Source organism: Fusarium keratoplasticum, chromosome 1 (assembly GCF_025433545.1).
Source record: "Fusarium keratoplasticum isolate Fu6.1 chromosome 1, whole genome shotgun sequence".
In the NCBI taxonomy this organism is placed as follows: Eukaryota; Fungi; Ascomycota; class Sordariomycetes; order Hypocreales; family Nectriaceae; genus Fusarium; species Fusarium keratoplasticum.
Window position 1 is genome coordinate 398,586 of NC_070529.1, and position 19,726 is coordinate 418,311.

A 19,726-nucleotide genomic window follows, 5' to 3' on the forward strand; every position below is an offset into this window, starting at 1 on the left:
CTTTGGGGTATATGGCTTGCATGAAGGATCTATTATGTGCTTCTATGACAGTTGAATGTATAGGCTAGAATTCGTCCCAATTGCAGCTCTTTTCGTCAAGAATTCGAGCTCGAGAACGATATCTCGGCCGTTCACATGCCGAACTTCGGTGTAAGTGACCGAGATCCACCAAGTTCAAGGTTCAAGCCATGAACGCCGGATGGTTGTACCGAGAGATGCAGGTGCAGAGTGATAAAGTGTAATATGAAAGCGAATATCCAACTAATATTAAATAGAGTATCAGAAAGAATTTCCATCTCCAACAACCTTGATAGCGCATCCAAGAAGTCAGTTGGTGATAGTAAGACACTAACCCACCTGAGCAATCAGTAGGCTATATGATCCCTAAAATCACCTTCCCAATCACAACCCCCCACTACAACAGGCGCTCAACGCCTGTCATCTTCCGTAGTATAGTGGTCAGTATGCAAGCTTGTCACGCTTGAGACCCGGGTTCAATTCCCGGCGGGAGAGATCCAGCCACCTGTGACACACAGGCGTTTCTTTTTGCATTTTTGGGCAATTCCTCAGTTGTTCTTTTTGCTTTATTCTCGTTGTTTTACCAAGTCAGCTTTTGACGTGGTGTCTAACATGTCTGGTTGCGTTCAAGTGATGACTTGCCCCTGCCTCAGTATCCTTCCATGCAGTGGATCGCCAGAACATGGCAATAGGTATCCAAGAACTCGCTCATTTTTCAGAAAACCTCAAAGCGACGAGGAAGTGTCACCATGATCTTGTACATGTTCGTTGTCTAGGTAGATATTTGCCCTATTCCTTCAAAGTTGGCTGCTCAGGATAGCGAGAAGCTGCAGTACACGCATCATTTGGCAAACTCGCTTCCACCACCTCCCAAACATTAATCACACCCTTCGCCCTCGCCAAAGAGTCTTCTTAGGCCATTAGGCAATGCGGTGGGAGTTTAACAAATGCTGATGTCAGCCAACATCACATCAACTGAACAGGGGCAATTGTCCTTCCATGAAGCAACTGATGGCATCATGTTAGAATCGTTTCAAGAACCATACTTGTCAATCATTTTGAAGCAAAACCCCAAGTTCCGTATACTCTGTCGATAATTTTGCTTGTCTCTAGGCAAGCAGCCACACTCCTTCTCCTGACTACTGTAGCTTGCTCACGTTGTTGGACAAGTGAGTGATGAAGCACACAGGACGCAAACGAAGACCCAAAAACCATATTATCGCTCACAACCCATGCTTAAACCACTCTACCTAGAAGTATAAATTCACCATGTCGCCTCCAATATTCTTCTTCCCTTCCTCAGTTCTCCTCTCCCTCGTCACTCCGGCCGCATCCACAGCAGTAATATCTGCTTTTATACCCTCTTTCATTCCTATATATATATACCTGACGGCCCCCGCCCCCCCTTATTCCCCTGGAGTTTTCTAGCCTGTCCTCAACTTGTAGCATGCTGATTCGCAGATCATGAATCCCACCGCATCTATAGAAAGATGGCGATCGTTTCATCGACCCAACAGCACGCTACTGGACTACGAAGTCTTCCTCAAGCATGTCATTGTAAGAAGTGCGTGCCTTGGAGGAATGCTCCCCTGCCTAATGGCGAAACACCAAGAAAGCTTCCACTTTTTCATTCACGGGTTAGATGAGGTACCCCTTCTTGCACGATGTCGAGGCTTGGTCCTCGTGCAATGAAAGCTACCCAGCTGCCAAGAAGCAATTGCCAACATGTATATATACCAGCCTGATATGATATACCAGCCTGATGACATCCTTCGGTAGTAGAACTCTCCTCTTCTGCGTTCTGCTCTGCGATCTGACCCTACACCAAAAGGCCTTTGCAGGCGAAGATCGCCAAAGTTGGACCGACTTGGATCATCGTATCACATGCGTCTCTTTCCACTCTTCATCATTCCATCCCAAAGCACTCATCCCTTGACACGAAGAGCGGAACTTTTTCTCTCGCAAGTCATCTCTTACTCTTGTTTCCGCTTCTTCATTCACTGTGACCTCATCAGACTTTGAGGACTATGTCACCTGGGCTTCCTTTCACTCTTCATACTTTCCCACCCAAGGCACTTTTCCCCTAACGCGAAGAGCGACTGTTACGGTTACTCTTATTCAGAAGAGTCTTTAACTCGAGACCGGGGATCATGGGCTTGTAATATCGGGTTTATGACAACAAAGTGCACAGCAGCGAGGTATACTCAGTTTCCCTTCCGGCCTCGTCCTCATGGGCCTCCCTTTAGTTCTTCTCTGGGATCTTTAGACTAAAATGATTGGATATATGCTAGCGGTACTTCTGTACTGATATATATACTCATCCAGTCCCGACCACCATTCACCCCAGATGCCAGGGCTGCTTTCCCCTCACTGCTTTCAAAATTGGGGGTCTTATGGGACAAGAAAACACTTTTGACCGGTGTCTAGAGTGTTCTTATATATAATCGCACAATTCGCACGCCAACACTCTGGGATCGCGTCCCTGTTTGGGTGGATAGCGGACGGAGTCTGGGTCACGGATCTCGTCACTGTTTTGCCGGCCCCGTCGAAGTGGCAAACTGGCAGAACGATGGGGTGCAGAGGAAACCTTTGGGCGACAGCGATACCCTACTTCACTACGGTCCAGCACATATCGCTCGGGGAGGATGCGCGAGTATGCCTGAAAGAAGCCGATCAAGGATTCTTTCACCTTCTGAAGCAGGTTTACGGCAACGGGCAGCTTGAAGGAGATGGATGGATCTCGTCACTATCCGACCAGCCTGTGAGATTGGCAGAACTCGGGACGGGGCTGCCAGGGCCATATGTAAACTAACCGGAGAGTGCGATACTTTCCCAGTAGCAATTAAGATTCTTTTGACTGTAAAGGTCGGGGGTCGCCGGGAGGGCCTGACGGCTTATGGATGGACGTTTACGGCAATCACATCAAAAAGGAACAACGGATCTCATCACTACTTCTGTATTTATCAGGAAGGCCGAAAATGTGAATGAAACAAAATATATGCATCGGTGATATTCATCCTTGTGCTGAGCCAAGATTCTATCTTTAGCGATGTGGACGATACTGTAAATTGAGCTCATGTCATAGGCCGAAAAGGATCTGATAGGAACCACTGATAGAAAAATCCCACACGCTACCAAAAAGAATTAATTTGACTAGTTATACATGGTGAAAAAAAAGGAGTGAAGTTCTGGCAACGACGTGAGGTCGTGTGACTGAAGGAAGGGATCTGCGCCCATATGCAAGGTGACCACCACCACATTTCACTTCATAGCGACCAACAATTTGTGATGATTAACAAGGTCAGATTGTTAAATAGCTTTCTAACTAATGAAAAATTATTGCAACGAGCGAGCAGCTTGACAGAATCCAAGAGCGCTCGACTCTTCCGCTAAATCAGGCAGGCGGTGACAGTCGTCAAAATATACGTCGCCCAGCAGCCAGTCGGTTTACATCATGGATGCTTTGACAAAAGATTACAGTGTCATTGACCACACAACACATTTCTCATCAGTTGGAATTTCTTAACCTAGCAACTTCAAGACGTTCACCTTCTGTACTGGTACTCTTGTTTTCTGCACAGCTGCAGTGTCGGTTCCCATTGATTACCAACATGGCCATCGTTGAAGGGTGGTTACCGCCCACCCGGGAGCACTACGACCTCATCCTCAAAATCTGGCAAATCTCTTATCCGATTGTGAGTGGCATAGCACGTGCTCCTGCACCGTACATGTTCTGACAGTACCCATAGGTCGGTTCAATCCAATGGCTCACCAAATGGTATGGCATGGGCAAGACATCGGTGGCCAGCCGCCTGAACCTCCCAGGCCGCATAGGCTGGTTGACCATGGAGGCCCCAGGTTTCCTTACGTTAGCGTACCTCATGAAGACCCTTCCTGAGCAGCACGGCATCGATGATTTGCCTTGGCAGAACAAGGTGCTGGCGGGTTTGTTTGTGAGTTTCCCGTGCCCGTTGCCGTTGCCGTTAAGGGGTGCCGAAGCTAGCTTAGGACCTCGGGATCGTGCAGTGGCGCCTTATGAGGGGATAGCTAACACAACACGCAGGTAATCCACTACTCTTACCGCGCCGTCATGTTCCCCTATCTCCAACCATCCATGTCACCACTTCACATCGCGGTGTGGCTGCTTGGGGTCAGCTTCCAGATCTTCAACGCCACCTGTCTAGGCTCCTGGCTTGCTGCCTATGGCCCTACCACTGAGGAAGCATGGGCATCGCAGTCATCCATCCTTCAGTTCTCGGCTGGCATCCTCATCTTCTATCTTGGACTGTCGGGCAACTTCTTTCACGACGAGGAACTCCGAGAGATCCGCCGTCGGGAGGCCCAACGGGCTCGGCGCGACCAGGGAAAGGTGAGCGTGGAGAAGCACTATCAGATCCCGCAGGCGGGTTTGTTTAGGTATATGCTGTACCCGCATTACCTGTGCGAATGGGTGGAGTGGGCTGGGTTCTGGATGGCAGCCGGATGGGGGTGCGCTCCAGCGAGGGCGTTCCTCATCAACGAGATATTTGCCATGTTGCCACGGGCGGTGAGGGGGAAGCGTTGGTACTTGGAGAGGTTTGGGGAGGACAAGGTGGGAAAGAAGTGGGCGGTGATTCCAGGGGTGTGGTGAAGACGAGGACAGGGGACGACGGATGAGAGATAGACGAAGTGTACTGTAACTGTATGACAGGGTTAGATTCAAGGTAGACTGGTCAAAATGAGGTAGAGGGCATCAAGTGTATAGACGAGTTAGAACTGTACTCGACGATATGAATAGCAGCCGACTGCAACAGCCGAAGAATTAATGTGGCGATGATGGTGTGTCAACTATGAATCTGGGACGATACTCTGGGCATCACGACGATGCTGAGTTATGAGTGTCATCAACTGGGGTATAATGGAGCTGCTTAGGCCAAGCCATTGCCACTAGCAAGCCACGTCTTGCCATATCAGAACAACATCCGGGGCCCCAGAGGAATATTGCATGAAGCTCACGGTGAAATGTCCGAGAAAAGAGAGAAGGGCTCCCGTTGCCGACTCCAACTGCCGAACGGTTTCTTGGCACGGACCACGGCCCCTCAAGCGCCCACCCCGACTCCTTCAGGGCGCTCCAGAATCTGGCCGAATTACCCCAGAAATCTGGGGTGCAGGGGAATCAATCTCATTAGCGAGGGAGATTTCTAATCGTTGTTGTTTTTGTGGACAGATTAGAATGCGGGATGAGGGAGAAAAAAACCTGGGGAAAGCCTGTTGTTGTTGGCTGTGCGTGCCCGGCCCCGGATGTCGGAGCGGACACGGAGCCGAATGTGGGCACCTCAGTTCGGAGCTGTCAAAGAGGAGAGGAGAGGGAAGGCAAGAGAAGTTGGAGTCGATGTACCTTCCTGGAGAAGGAGAGGTACATTTTTCGCGGCTTTAATTTGCTGGAGACCACCAGTAGTCTTCGCGCGGGGAAAGAGGTTGGCTGGGTAGTTCCTGTGCTTAAGCTTAACCCACGTGGCTACCGCAGTTTGTGGCTAAACAATTTTCAGAAGGATGCCATCATCATCTGTCATCCATCCACTTCATCTCCAACACTTTCCCCGCATCCAGTCCAACGCTACCAAAGGCCAGACTGTGGCTAGGCCTTGGTGCCATGGAACCTTGCCGGGCATCACTTGATTTGGGCTGACTCGGTTGCGAGGGAGCTGCTGTCAAGAAGCAAGGCACGAGCTCTTTCCGTCTGGCTGTAGTGCACAAACAGCAAATATCAACTGCGACATGGCAACACATGCGTCGTCTCATTCTTGAGAACCCACACCACACGCGCGTCCATATCCCCGAGTCAACCAATCCCTCCCCCGTCACACGGTGGAGAGCTAGCGTCTCTGTCGACGCCCAGCTCAGATCGACGGCCCCGAGAGAGATGCCGTGAACCAAGAAAACGCCCGGGGGGGGACCTTTAGGGAGGCCAGATGTGACGCCAGCCCAGCCCCAATGAAATCCTCAGACGCTCCCTCATCTCTGGCGGATGAAGCCACTTGTGGCCCGGATAGATCGAATTTGCGGGGGAGCCAGACAACCCTGGTGGAGGGTGAGGGTCCCCACGACAAGGGGAGGGGAGCCAAGCGAAGCTAACGGCGAGATTGGGAAAACTCAGACGCACCAGGGTTGGACTGGGGGTGAATCAAGTCGCAACCACATTGTTTTCGTTAGTTCTGCCGTGAGGGGAACGACATCTCGACTCGAGAACTGACTGGGGTTTAATCCCAAGACGGTAGACCGAGGGCCGAAAGCTGCTATCGGGGCGCCGGCCTGTTTTTTATTTGAACGACCCTGTCTGCTCCTCCCACTTGGATAGATCTGCAACTCGACAAACACTTGGACACTCAACCTCCACTACTACCCCCGAGTTTTGCTCCCAAGACTCACCGATTCAGGGTCATCCCTCTGTCGCCAGCGTCCAAATCTTTCCTCCCAGTCTCGCTGCAGGCCATCATGACCATCTCCGACAGGGACCAGGAGAAGGGTCTCGACGACCAGTCTGAGAGAGTCGAGGACACCGCTCGTGGCACCGTTCACGATGCTGCCGGACACGGTCGCGCGGCTACTGATGCGTGAGTTGAATTCACGAGTCTCCTGGTGTCATCGCTAACGAATATCTCAGTTACGGCAACTCACTTGTCCAGTTCGACCCCGTCGCCGAGCGCAAACTACGATGGAAGCTGGACTTGATGACCGTGCCGACTGTCTCGGTTCTCTATCTCTTCTGCTTCATCGACCGAGCGAATATTGGTGAGTCACTCAACACATTCTGTGACTGCAGAGTCTGACCTCTCAGGCAACGCGCGTATCGCCGGACTCACTGAGGATCTCAAGCTCGAGGGCTACGACTACAACAAGATCCTCTCTGTCTTTTACATCTCGTATATTCTCTTCGAAATCCCCGCCACCGTTACTTGCAAGTGGATGGGTCCTGGTTGGTTCCTCCCTCTCACATCGCTCCTCTTTGGCATCGTCAGTATCGCCACCGCCTTCGTAAAGACTCAGTCCGCCATCTGCGGTGTACGATTTCTCCTGGGTATCTTTGAGGCCGGTATGCTTCCGGGAATCGCCTATTACCTGTCCCGCTGGTATAAGCGCGCCGAGTTGACGTTCCGTCTGTCGCTTTACATGGTCATGGCTCCTCTCGCTGGTGCCTTTGGAGGTCTCCTCGCTAGTGGAATCCTGAAGCTTGATCACTTTGGCAGCCTCCACCACTGGCGCATGATCTTTGCGATCGAAGGCATCATCACCGTTGGCCTCAGTCTCATCGCCTTTTTCTCCCTGACTGACCGACCCGAGACGGCTTGGTGGCTGACCCAGGAGGAGAAGGAGCTGTGCATTGCTCGAGTCAAGTCGGAGCGTCTGGCTCAGACCGAAGTCGTTGATGGCATCGACCGAGTCAAGCTCTGGCGCGGTATTTCCAACCCAATCACGGTCCAGATTGCTTTCATCTTCCTCTTCAACAACATCACCGTCCAGGGTCTCGCCTTCTTCCTCCCGACCATTGTTGGCACTATCTACCCCGACTACAGCACCGTCCAGAAGCAGCTCTACAGTGTGCCGCCCTATGCAGTCGGTGCTTTCTTTGCTGTTGCTTTCCCGGCTCTCAGTTGGTACCTCGACAAGCGCCAGATCTTCATCATTCTCTCGGCGCCGACGGTCATTGCTGGTTACGCCATGTTCCTTGGATCCAAGGTCGCAGAGGTTCGGTACGGCGCTTGCTTCATGATTGCGAGCACTTGCATGGTGCTGGGCACTATGACGAACGCACATATCAGCGCCAACGTGGTGAGCGACACTGCGCGAAGCAGTGCTATTGGTCTCAACGTGAGTTTTCAGGATTCCCATTACATATTTGTTGAATACTGACATCATATAGGTCATGTTTGGCAACATTGGAGGTCTTATCGCTACCTGGTCCTACCTCGTCAAGGATGCCCCTCACTTCCCTACTGGCAACGGCCTTAACTTGGCCTGCGGATGCATGATCTTCATGCTGAGCATCGGTGGCTACCTGTGGATGAAGTGGGATAACAACCGACGAGACAAGCGAAATGTTGAGCAGGAGCTGGCTGGCATGAGCCCCGAGACGATTGCGAATCTGGACTGGAAGCACCCTGGTCACCGATGGCGACCGTGAGGGCAAAGCATGAGATTGATATGAGTTTTATTGGTGGCTCTTTGAAGCCCTGCCTTTGTTATCTTGTTGGATAATGCTAGCGGCATGTCATGAAGAATGGACTGATATCCACCCCTGATCCTTTGTCTCCCCCTGTGCCTGATGAACTAGCTTCCATCCCTTGCCAGGCTCACAGAAATTAATCAGATACATGATCAATCTCGCGATTCTTTGTAGAACTCCTCGCACAGGTTGTCAACTTCGTCGACAGTCAACATACCATCACCCGCCTGAGGCGCCAACTCGCGCCAGAGCTCGACCTCCTCGGGGATCATGGTCTCAAATAGCCAGCGGGATGTGGGCATGATGCCAGGGAAAAGCAGGCGTTCCCGCCTGCTGAGGGGTTTGATGGGAGGAAGGTCTTCATCCTCTGACTCCTTGGTGTCATCCTCTGGCTTCTTGGTGTCGGGCTTGTCGTTGGCATCCGTGGCGTCGGTGCCGGTGTTGATGTCAGTGTTGGTGGTGGTAGCGACAGGCTCGGGGTTGTCCTTGTTCTTGTTCTTTCGAGGTCGAAGTTTCATCGTAAATTCGGCAGCCTTCTGAGGAGACGCTTTGTTAGGAGAGGACCGGGTTCGACGAGTGGCGGGTCGAGGGGGAGGTGGCATGAGAAGGCGATCCTCCTCAGCCTGCGTCTTGGTGTTTTCGTCGTCCGCCATTATTCCTCCAGTCTAACACACAGGTCATAATTAGCCAATGCACCTATTTGTGAAAGCGTGATACTCACAATCCCCTTTTGCAAAGTTGCAGTTCCCTTTGACAAGGCCGAGGTGGTGTATCGACACTTGGAAACTCCCTGAGGCTTGGACGAGCTTGGACGGGATGACATGTTGCGACGGGGATAAGATGAAGATGAGAAATGAACTTGAGGATGAATCTATTACAGAAGCTGGAAGCTTTTCGAAGGCGTTTGAATGCCATTGTCGTGAAGATAATGAAGCGTTGGTAGACGGACATGAACAGTTGATGTTGAATAGGGACAATGAGCTGTATCGACGAAAACCTCAATTAAGAGTCGATCAAGAGTATTTTTGCGACGATAGAATATTTTGTGCTGCTGCGTTTGCGTTGATGGCTCCCGTCTATTCACTGAATGCTCTCGAGGCAAACATGGCCTTCTATCCCAAATTGGCGATAGCTTCACCTCAGGGAGGGGTCTCTGGCCTAACCATGGAGGGCCTACGTTTACGGAACCTCAGTAGGCGTTTGTAATTACCTAGAAAAAAAAGTCTCGCCAAAGTGTTTACAGTTTCGGAAGAATATCTTGAGATGGATGGAGAGGCACCCTATACATGGACATGGACATGCATCTAGGGATCTATATGTATCGAACCGCAATCACGCTGGGGGACCGAACGGTATCGTAGTAATCATCAGATGATAGAGTAATGTTAATGGCTCTGCAGAGATGGTTGTAGGAACGATGTACCCAGGGTTGCGTTTGGAAGCTCCAAGATGTTCGAAGTCAGAGTGAATGAGGGTAGACAAGTGCAACGTGATTGAACTTGGGAAAACACCAGTTGTATTCCGTGCGCGCTTACTCAAAGACCCCAAGATAAGGGCATTTCTACTTGGGTAAGGCAAGTTCTTTTAAAAAAGAAAAGAAAAAAAAAAGTCGATTTACGGGAACTCGTGGTTGATGCTCGAGGTTGAGGCATCTGCACAGTAACACACCACTTGGAAGGGGGTTCAAGACCGTGAACCTGAAAGCCGCCTAACAGAAGGCATGTATTCACTGGTCAAATCAAGACTTTACATGCACGAATGAAAGGTGCGTGTTGCTAAAAACCGCATTTGATGGTCAGTAAGATGCCATCCATAACAAGGGCTTTGTTTAGAAACTCGCTCGCCGTTGTTAGGCAGCGAGCCACCTAATAATTTCTCGGCCGGGCCATCAAGTCGTCTAACAAGAACCGCGCGATGAAAAAATCAACGTGTCAAGCAAACGCTTCAAAGACTACGTACCCGAGGCTTCAAATCATGGAACTCTACTTGAGGCACGAGGTGCGCTGCACATCCATCTGTGTCAATTTAGCGCGTTCTTGTGTGGGTGTTGTTGGCTTACGGGGATAGGATGAAGTATAATTCAAGATGACCTCAAAAGTCCAATCGTGAGTCTACTGATCTTGTTACATGCATCCCGAGTTTCCTCGACCCCCTTGTTCTTACCGATACAACTGCTGAAGCATACCATTGCCCAAGGTCTCTAGACAGGTAGCAGAATGAACAAAAACTATATTGTGTATCTTTTTCGCTTCAGTCGATGTGCTCCTTCGAGAAGATATCATCACGCGAAAACAGGCTGTTGAGCAGTGACGACCAAGTGCCAACTTCATCTTGACCACCACCCGACCAAGACACACTCCCCAGCACTGCACTCAAACACATCTCCTATTTGGAACAACACCTCATTTCATCCTGGTTCAACTCGGTCCCCTTCCAATCAAGGAAGTGCGCTCATTGTCAACAAACAAAGGCCCGTTAACAAAGTAAAATCCCGAAATCGACAATGTTCATGGGAATCCTTTCACTCGTTTGTTCAGGCACGTCTTCAGCCATCAACGTTCCAAACGATAATAGATAAATTGCTTCTTCACTCAAAATCCGAACATCTCTACTTTCCTCTCGTTCAACACAGCTCCAAGAAATGCAACTTCATCCGTTGCTTTCGTCTACAACACCAAAAGCATCATCATGAACAGCACAGCGTCGACTCCACCCTCTACTCCCCCCTCCAAGTCCACCGCCCTGTGGTACTGGCACTGCGAGCGCTGCGACACCGACTACAACATCTCCGTCACCCGCCGCTGCCTCGACTGCACCGCGACGGGCTACATTGGGAAATCCCCCTCGTCCCCCGAGGCCCGCCGCTGTCGTATCATGAGGACGAACATGGTCCCGCTTGGCGCCTTTGACTATGAGTACTGGACCACGTACAACGACTGGCGTCGATTCCGGAGCGCGTACGAGAAAGACCCGAGCGGCTGGAAGCGCCGAACAGGAAGAGAACTCAAGGGTCCTGTGGGCAGGGAGCGCAGAGCCTTGATGACTCAACTCGAGAGGAAGCGGAGGATCGAAATCACCGAGGAGCGAAGAACGAAATTCATAAAGGCGACGTACTCGTGCGAGAAGGACTGTGACTATCCCAGCCAGTGCCATCGGGAGCGGTGGGCTGCGTATACGCGAATGACCTCGGGTCTCAAGTGCCCCGGAGGCCAAGTTGTGGGAGGGGGGTTGAGGGCGCCGTGTGAAGACGACGAACCAAAGTCCCCCCTGTGCCGCCTCCTACCAGAGCTAGAGATGGACGTCGAAGGAGATATCACCATGACAAGCCCGGAGAGCATTGACGACGATGACGAGATTATCAACGCCTATGGGGTGGGTGAAACAACGATTCCTCTCTTAGTTGTAACCGACGAGAAACAGAAAGCTCACCGAGCAAAGAGAGTGAGATTCGTTTAGCAAGGAAGGACATGAAGCATGACAGCAGCTACAAGGTCATCTGAGAGGGGATACAGCGGGATTTCATTAATAGTTGACAAACCTCAATCATACAGCGAATTGACAATTGCACTCCAACCTCATAACTCTTCTCTTCACCGTCTCCGTGACTCGACTCGACTCAACCAGGAACTCGTATTCTCCGTGTCTACCTAATCCAGTCCATCAGCACAACGGTCCATGCCTCATCTCATACACCACGCCGAGGCGTACGCACAGCTGCTGTACACGGCTCTCGCAGCCAAAATGGCACACAGCGACCCGTCATGGCGTGGGCCTTTTCATCATCGGCACCGGCTTCTCGTGTAAGTTGACGCCAAGACTCCTCGTGTGCCTTTTCAGAGGGCAAGCACCTTCCTTCGGCTATCCAAGCCGTCGTCGTTGTCGTTGTCGTGCCGGCATTCGTCCATCTTGCGGCGCCTCTTCGAATTCGAATCAAAGCATTTCTGCATTACCGTCCCATAAACCAGCATTCCACAAGACCCAAGCAAGCAAGCAAAGCAAAAACCAATCCCGGATCGATCAAGTCGTCGTCTTAACCCTCGAGCGCCTTGGCCTTCTTCTTCTGCTCCACCTTGAGCAGGAGGGCGCGGTTGATGTGTGGCAACACACCACCGTATGCAATCGTCGCGCGGATCAAGGTGTCGAGCTCTTCGTCACCACGGATGGCAAGCTGGAGGTGGCGGGGGGTGATACGCTTGACCTTGAGGTCCTTGGCAGCATTCTGTCATGGAAATGTTAGTTTGGGCACCAGGCACCAGCTGTGACTCGGAAAACTTACGCCTGCCAGCTCTAGGACTTCAGCTGTAAGATACTCGAGAACAGCAGTGACGTACACGGCAGCCTTTGCTCCCACGCGCATCTTGTTCTGAGTGTTTTGCTTGAGGAAACGCTTGACACGGCCGCAGGGGAACTGGGAGACGCGCTGTCAGTAAACGCCGGGATGAATTCCAGAGTGCGCGATGCAGCCTCGCACACCGACTCGTCTTTGCTTGCGCATCCCGGTGTCCCGCATCAGCTCCGCACGCGAGCGATGTCGCTATCCGTCCCAGAACATCGGCAGCCCCTCGTTGACCCGTCGCATAGGTGCAGGCACGGCGGCAGAGTCGACAAATGAATGCGCCGTCGTCGTGAAAAGGTTTTTCTTGCCGTGCGGAGATGGTCGACGCGTCGAAAGCCGGATCGTGAAACTTGATATGCGTGGTATGCGGGACTTGGGATGCGCGCAAATCGATGGTCGAAACAAGGCCGTCCTCCTCTGGTTGAAATCGTGTCCAAAACTCACCTGAAGACCGGCGCGCGCAGAGTGGCTCTGCTGCTTCTTGGAACCCTCGGCAGCACTCGTCTTGCCGCCGGAGCTCTTTCCACCAGAAGACTTGCCCTTGCCGCCCGCCATTGTTGGAGTGGTCGCGTAAAAAAAATCGGGAATAAAATGTGGGAAAAAACTGTTGATGGAAGAATGCGGATTCGAACGCGGTTTCCGATCGGTCGAGTCGTCGTGGGATGTTGTTGATGGTGGGAAACGCGGGATCGAGGGATCGTGGTGGCAGAAATTTAGCGGGTGCTGCTGATGTTGTTGCTCAGGCTCTGCTTTGCCTTGCCAGTCTGGGCGAGGGCGATCTGTCTGTGAGGAGGTACCTGCCTGAGGTACCTTGACTGTAGCTTTCGAGCACCACTGTCCCGCACCTGCCTGCTAGGCTGGGCAGGCAGGCGGCACTTGCCAAACAAGGACAAACGCTTGGTATTGGTTGCTGGGCCCGAAGTAAACCCGAGGTGGAAGCTGGGCCACCACCGAGGCTGAGAGAAAGAGGACGTGCGATATCGCGACTGTCAAACGTCGTCTTCCAGTGCGTGAGAGTCGCCAAAAAGGATAAAAGTAGAAAAAGGAAAGGGTATAGACTTGCAAGAGACTTCTTCCAAGTTTCCAGGATGCCTGGCGGAGGAGCTGTGTTGGTACTTACTCGGGCTCACCTTTGGACAAGCGGCAGTCTGATTGCTGTACGCCCGCGACGGACCGCCGCATATCGACGGCTGCGACTCGCCCAAGCAATCCTGCTTGCGGTCATGCTTGCCGAAGCATGTACTGGGATGCTTCCCGAGACAGACGTGGCAGCTGGTGGTTTTCTGTCAGGCGAGACAGCACACGGCTACTCGCTGGTTGATATTGGATGTCGTTGTCGGCGACAGTTGAAACCAAGGCGGCTCGACTTTGGGGACGATCGTGTCCCGCTGTGGCTGATGCGTGGCTGCAGTGGCTGCCGTTAGCCGAGCATTTTCCATGCAGGGGACCTGGACGAAACACCAATGAAGACACAATCAAGGTGAAGTCAAACTCGACTCAACAAGTTTATGCTTTAAGCTGGAAATGAGAAATAATTCTATAAATAAGTCCGCTTCATTCATCCAAGGCATTATGAAACTACTAATGGAGAAATTGTTGCTCTTCACGGCCAATGATCATCTCCTTTACATTCCAATCTAGCTCGCACCTCTGTTACCCAGATAATTTGCTGAGCTATTGGTGCACCAATCATGCGCTTCCCGTATTGTCACTCTAAAGTATGCAGTATTTGAGAACCTTAATGTTTCTCTAATCACTTACAAACTTTCGGATGTTTCTATCCTACCATTTTTGCTGCCTGACCCCGGCGGACCTATCCAATTCCACCCATAACATGAAGGCTGCTTCATGGTAAGAAAACGGCTTTCACAATATCCAAATAACCACTTTATGTTTACGCTACATTGGCATTATGCGGGTAACACAAGTAATGTCGAATTTGAACGGCCATGCAGACAGGGGGGAATATCAAGCTCGTCCGAAACGGACGACAGTCCGGGCGAATCCTTCGGGCGAATCTCTCGGACTTGAAGATACGGACTTATATACGGACTTGAATACGGACTAAGGTTTGTGATTATGAGATGGATCTGATGAATTTTCTTGATAATGGAGAGCTTTGGAAGTATAAGAAGGTCGTCTCCCATCGGCTTGTTGGTGTTCAGGTTCATTCACTCACTTACACCAGCAACCAACAACACAACCAATATCACAACCATCATCATAATAAACAACCAAATCACTCCCAAGCATCACCAGAATGTCTCTTCAGGCTCGCAAGATTGCCATTGTCGGCGGAACTGGCACGGTTGGCTCTCGTACCTTGAGCTCCCTCCTCGATAAGAACATCCACACCATCACGGCCATCTCCCGCAGCGACTCGTCTGCCACTTTTCCCGAGAACGTCACCGTCCTCAAAGGTGACTACTCGAACGAGGACTTTCTCGTCTCTGCTCTTAAAGGCCAGGATGTTCTCATCCTACAGCTCAGCCCCACAGCCATGGGCGTCCAGGAACCATTCATCCGTGCCGCAGCCAAAGCAGGCGTGCCATACATTCTTCCCACGGAATTCGGCACTGACATTGAGGCTCTGGACTTGACCCGCCAACAACCCATCATATCGGGGAAGAAGGGCTTGCGAGACCTCGTGGAGCAGCTTGGAGCCAGCAGCTGGATCGCCGTGGTCAACAACCTCTGGTTCGACTGGTCCCTCAAGATGGGCTGCTGGGGCATCAACGTCAAGGAACGCAAAGCCGAGATCTGGAACGGCGGCAACGTCAAGGCCAACACGTCGACTCTCAAGCGTGTCGGCGCTGCTGTGGCTGAGCTTCTCAGCCGACCCGAGGAGGAGCTCTCTGCGTACAAGAATAGGCCGTTCTACGTCAGCTCCTTCTTTATCTCACAGAGAGAGATGCTCGAGAGTGTGCAGCGCGTTACTGGGACTACTGATGCGGATTGGGAGATCAAGGAAAGAGATATTAACGAGTTTGGGAGAGAGTGTGACGAGAGGCTGAAGAAGGGAGATATGATGGCTGCCCTTGAGAAGCTGTCCTCTTTGCTGCTTCGGGAGGGGCTCGGAGGGAACTACAACCGTAAGGTGGTTGATATGGACCGTTTTGGGCTCCAGCAGGAGGATCTGGATGAGGTCGTCAAGGGGGCTGTCGAATCTGCTGGGCCTGCGCTGGTGTAAGCCGGCTTTCATTGCTTTAGCATGCTAGATTTGCGACTGAAGATTCAGAACGGCAACCTCAACATCCTCCGCTTCATGATACAAACAAACCTGTACTATCCAATCAAGATACCATCTGACATGTTAAATCTTCACACCAACACAATGGAACATGGACGTTGCTTAACTTTTTGAACTTGTAAATAACTTGCTAGAATTCATAACACATAATCCCTGCTATATATGCTCTTACTTCCTCAAATCGCCAATTTCAACCTCACCGCTAAGGTTGAACAGCGTCATGACAGCCGAGTGATCCGAAGTCCACTCATCCAGGGGGTGACCCGACTTGGGAGGCTTCATAACCCAAGAGTCCACCACCTCGAGGCCAGCACCCTTGTAGTAGATAAAGTCCAGCCGCTCATTCGGCTCCTCCTTGCCCCAGTCCTTGTTCCATGGTGTTATGGGTCCGTACGTGATGCCCTCGTCCTGGTCCGGGTTTGGGTGCGCCACGCGGTACGAGTCGATCATGCCGGCTTCGGTGGCCTTCATCGATGTAGGCCAGTTGAACTTGCCCTGGCCACAGTTCTTCTTCTTGCGCTTGTCGGTCCAGTCGAGGTGCGACGGCGCGTTGAAGTCACCGACGAGGAAGAGGGGCTCGATGTCGGCGGTCCGGAGGTCGTACTTCATAGCCTTGAGCGTATCCTCAACCTGCATCGGCCGACCGCTGTCGTACTCGCGCTGCATCACCTTGTCGGCCTTCATCCCGCTGTAGCAAAAGTCGTAGGGTCCGTAGGGCTTGTAGTTGAGGTGGGCGACCCAGAAGTTGACCATCTGCCAGTCACCGTCCAGCTCGATGCGGGCACCGCCTGATCTGTTGATGTTGCCCGAGGTGACCTGGATGGGGTACTTGCTGAGGATGCTGTGGCTCACCTTGCTAGCCCAGTAGTGCCAACCCAGAGCCTCAGCCAGAGCCTTGGCCCGTTCGCCCGAGCCGTCCTCCTGAATACCGATGATGTCGGCCTTGGAGTTGACGATGAACCGCAGCTGCTTGTCGTGGTAGTCCTTGAACTTGCCACCACCGAACCATAGGTTGTATGTCATGACCCTCAGCTGAGGCACCTTGACCTCGGTACGGCTACGCACGCCAATCTTGACCTTGAGGGATGCCAATGAATTTCCGCGCTTGGCCCAGACGACGAATTCAGCCGCCTTGGAGGTCCTGAACGGCTTGCCACTGATGGTGCCATCCGTGCTGAGCCAAAGCCAGTTTGGCACTGGTGTTCCATCGTAGAACTTGACTCCCTTGTTGCCACCTCGAATCAGACCCGCGACCGTGGCGCTGTACCAGTCACCTCCACGTGCATCAGGGAGGGTAATCTCATCGACGACGAACTCGAGGTTGTGCTCCTCCTTCTTGGTGATGAAGACGTCAAACGGCGGTGCCAACCACACGTACTTGTCCCTGGCGTGGAAGAAGGCACTGTATCGACCGGGCTTGAGTCCCTCGGTCTCGAGGGTGACTCTACCCTTGCGCTTGGGTGCGTATTTCCATGAGACCGAGTTCTTGGTGTACTGCTCGCCCCAGTTGGGGATCAGGCCTTGGCCCGCCTCGTAGTAAAGACCGATCCAGTTCTTTTCGTGGGGATCCCTGGTCTCGTAGTCAAATGTGAAGCGCGGTGCGTCCTTGACGAGTTGTAGGACGCCTCCTTCGGGTTCCAACTTGTTGGCATTGGCGGAGAGGGTGAGGAAGAGGATGGCGGATATCACCGCAAGTAAAGGTTTTGGGAAATACATGGTTCAACAATGATCTGCCTCTTGGGCAGAGCTTCTGTCAAACAAGTTACAGAAGAGAAGGAGTTTCAAGGCCAAGATCAAGATCAAGTGCTGGGCCTCGTTGGTTTAAAAACAACCAGGGTCAGCTGAGGGGAATAAGCAGCAGCCTACCTAGACGACGAGTCCCCATGTTCTCGATTCAAGATCACAGAAAAAGTGGTTTCCAAAAGGCCTGCCAAGACGCTCCGCCGCGTATTGGCGCGCCGCGTCAGCTGCTGCAGCGACATGAGGCCACTCACGACTGTGCCGTCCCCTGGCGACTTGCCTGAAGCGGCCAGCCGTCAAGGTCCGTCGGGCAGGGCTAAGCGAGAGGCTGTAAGAGCTTGCCTCCACACTTTGTTGTCAGAGACGGCATGTCATTCGTCGATATAAGAGCTAGACGTAGATCTGAGCAGGAATTGTCGCGTGCAGCTGCTTCTTCCTCGGACTTTTCGTATAATACAACTCGGACTCTCTATCTGCGACTAGCAGCCCGTCAGCCTACATAATGCGCAGCAAATGGGAACACCAACTCTCAAAAGATCAACGCCTGCACGTCTCGTGTACGCAGTTCTAGACTCGAGGCTCTGTCCTCGTCGTCCGAATCTCGCATTGTCGTTGGTTCTATTTGCAGGAGCCATCATATCATTGGTCCCCGTTGCAGGGAATCGGTTCCTTCTCATCGTCTAACGGTTGCCCGACGCAAATTTGCGCAGGGTGGCTGAGTTAACCATAGTAATATCCATAAATTCCCAATGCCGTGTCCGTCGGGGTTGAAATTTCTCTTCCCTGGGTTGAAAATCGAATCACGTTGCCTGCTTCATCATTGTAAAACTATGGCTGTTTATGGGTTAAATACGAATAACACACACTGGGCGCAGCAGATGGCGTAGTAGTACCTGAAACTCTGTCTAATCGGTTCGGGGAATAACAGTCTTGCAGTATGGGCTTAAAGCCAAAGGCTGGGCCAACGAGCGGCATTCCATTGTCACGGGTTTACTTCATACCAGTTCTGTTTAACCATTTACCCATTGGACCTTTAACGATGAGTAATTTTACTCGTCACCACGACGAAACTTGATGGCACATTTACTGCTGCAGGACCCCTCAGGAGAAGAAGGCTGTGCACGGTGAAGCCCAATCCGAGCTCTGCCATACGACGGCTTGTGACAGGAGTCGTCAGCTCACTTGCTCAACTCGGTAACCGCCGAGTATGTACCATAGGGCTGTACCGCTTGTCAGGCCCGAGAATTCCAGACATATATGGATCTACTGCAGTTTTCAAGAAAGAATCACTCAGTTGTAGAAAAGGGCAACACAACAACTAGGCGACTACGTACGTTGCAGAGCCAAGAGGTTGCACTGATCGCAACGAGCGGTGAACGCCTCCACTGCCTCAGTCGGTCAGTCAACCACCAAGAATCCAGCATCATCAGTGCAGGTAGTGTTCCATGACATCCAATTCCTCAAAACATCGGCTGCACTTATCTCCGTGCCGACCACTCACCGTGATGTGGTATTTGAGAAGCACGCTTCCCAGATCGAAAGGAATCTGACTCGCCACGTGCGGCCCAAGACCTCGCAAGGCCAGCCATGACGAGAATGGAATGCAGCTGGCACAGTGTTCGCCGCAAATCCCCTCCAAGACGTCATTGAGGCGTCTTCGCCCCTGAGCTGCTGACGCTTCTCTGGGCACAGAATCCGGACAGAGGTGGCCTTCCGGGCATCGTGGTTGGATCGGGGTCAGCTGGCTCCGAACGGCGGCGTCGCTTGACGAGCACCGGACATCCCGTCGCCGTACACCTCAAAAGGAGCGGAGGCGAGGGTCACGGACGGCCGAACCTGCAGGATATGCAAGAGCGGGAGGGCGGCAACACGGGAGGCCTGCAGAGAGCAGCGTGGTCGATGACCGGCGGCCTGGCACTCTGGGAACGATTTTCGCTTGGGCGTCACGCAGATCTTGGGCGTCGGTGCCTGGCGTTCGCTCAGCACCTGCTTGAAGCGGAGCTCGGGTGGCAAATGTGTCCTGGAAGCAAGCCGTGAGGCTCAAAAGCATGGGGCAATGGGTGCGGCTGACGTCGATCCCCCGCCAAGCAGGAGAGAGGCCCAGCAGGTGCTCCTTTGCTGCTACCTGTGCAGGGCGACGCAGACCTACCGGTGTGATGTGATGCCATGATATCTAAGA

The 19,726-nt window shown here is 52.3% G+C and overlaps 6 protein-coding genes and 1 pseudogene across 7 annotated transcripts, besides 1 other annotated feature; 4 read left to right on the forward strand and 3 right to left on the reverse strand.

Annotated features, from left to right (window-relative positions):
- The first annotated feature begins 3,497 nt into the window (after positions 1 to 3,497).
- Positions 3,498 to 4,648, forward strand: NCS57_00013600 (annotated as a pseudogene). The gene is made up of 3 exons: positions 3,498 to 3,713; positions 3,768 to 3,971; positions 4,082 to 4,648.
- Positions 3,498 to 4,648: a sequence feature.
- A 1,844-nt stretch (positions 4,649 to 6,492) lies between these two features.
- NCS57_00013700 (MFS domain-containing protein) lies at positions 6,493 to 8,179 on the forward strand (the record flags this gene model as incomplete). Its single annotated transcript, XM_053050228.1, has 4 exons — positions 6,493 to 6,611; positions 6,662 to 6,789; positions 6,836 to 7,866; positions 7,919 to 8,179. 4 exons carry the CDS (start codon positions 6,493 to 6,495, stop codon positions 8,177 to 8,179), a joined length of 1,539 nt encoding a protein of 512 aa, XP_052918743.1.
- Positions 8,180 to 8,373: 194 nt separating this feature from the next.
- NCS57_00013800 (uncharacterized protein) lies at positions 8,374 to 9,044 on the reverse strand (the record flags this gene model as incomplete). Its single annotated transcript, XM_053050229.1, has 2 exons — positions 8,374 to 8,886; positions 8,943 to 9,044. The coding sequence occupies 2 exons, from the start codon at positions 9,042 to 9,044 to the stop codon at positions 8,374 to 8,376; spliced, it is 615 nt and encodes a 204-aa protein (XP_052918744.1).
- Positions 9,045 to 10,909: 1,865 nt separating this feature from the next.
- Positions 10,910 to 11,677, forward strand: NCS57_00013900 (uncharacterized protein; the record flags this gene model as incomplete). The annotated part of the gene is made up of 1 exon (XM_053050230.1): positions 10,910 to 11,677. The coding sequence occupies one exon, from the start codon at positions 10,910 to 10,912 to the stop codon at positions 11,675 to 11,677; it is 768 nt and encodes a 255-aa protein (XP_052918745.1).
- Positions 11,678 to 12,251: 574 nt separating this feature from the next.
- NCS57_00014000 (Histone H2A) lies at positions 12,252 to 13,295 on the reverse strand (the record flags this gene model as incomplete). Its single annotated transcript, XM_053050231.1, has 3 exons — positions 13,002 to 13,295; positions 12,498 to 12,629; positions 12,252 to 12,440 (listed from the first exon to the last, which is right to left on the reverse strand). Exons 1-3 carry the CDS (start codon positions 13,110 to 13,112, stop codon positions 12,252 to 12,254), a joined length of 432 nt encoding a protein of 143 aa, XP_052918746.1. The 5' UTR covers positions 13,113 to 13,295.
- A 1,522-nt stretch (positions 13,296 to 14,817) lies between these two features.
- NCS57_00014100 (NmrA domain-containing protein) lies at positions 14,818 to 15,747 on the forward strand (the record flags this gene model as incomplete). Its single annotated transcript, XM_053050232.1, has 1 exon — positions 14,818 to 15,747. One exon carries the CDS (start codon positions 14,818 to 14,820, stop codon positions 15,745 to 15,747), a length of 930 nt encoding a protein of 309 aa, XP_052918747.1.
- A 228-nt stretch (positions 15,748 to 15,975) lies between these two features.
- On the reverse strand, positions 15,976 to 17,523 carry NCS57_00014200 (Endo/exonuclease/phosphatase domain-containing protein; the record flags this gene model as incomplete). Its single annotated transcript, XM_053050233.1, has 1 exon — positions 15,976 to 17,523. The coding sequence occupies one exon, from the start codon at positions 17,521 to 17,523 to the stop codon at positions 15,976 to 15,978; it is 1,548 nt and encodes a 515-aa protein (XP_052918748.1).
- Between the last annotated feature and the right edge of the window lie 2,203 nt (positions 17,524 to 19,726).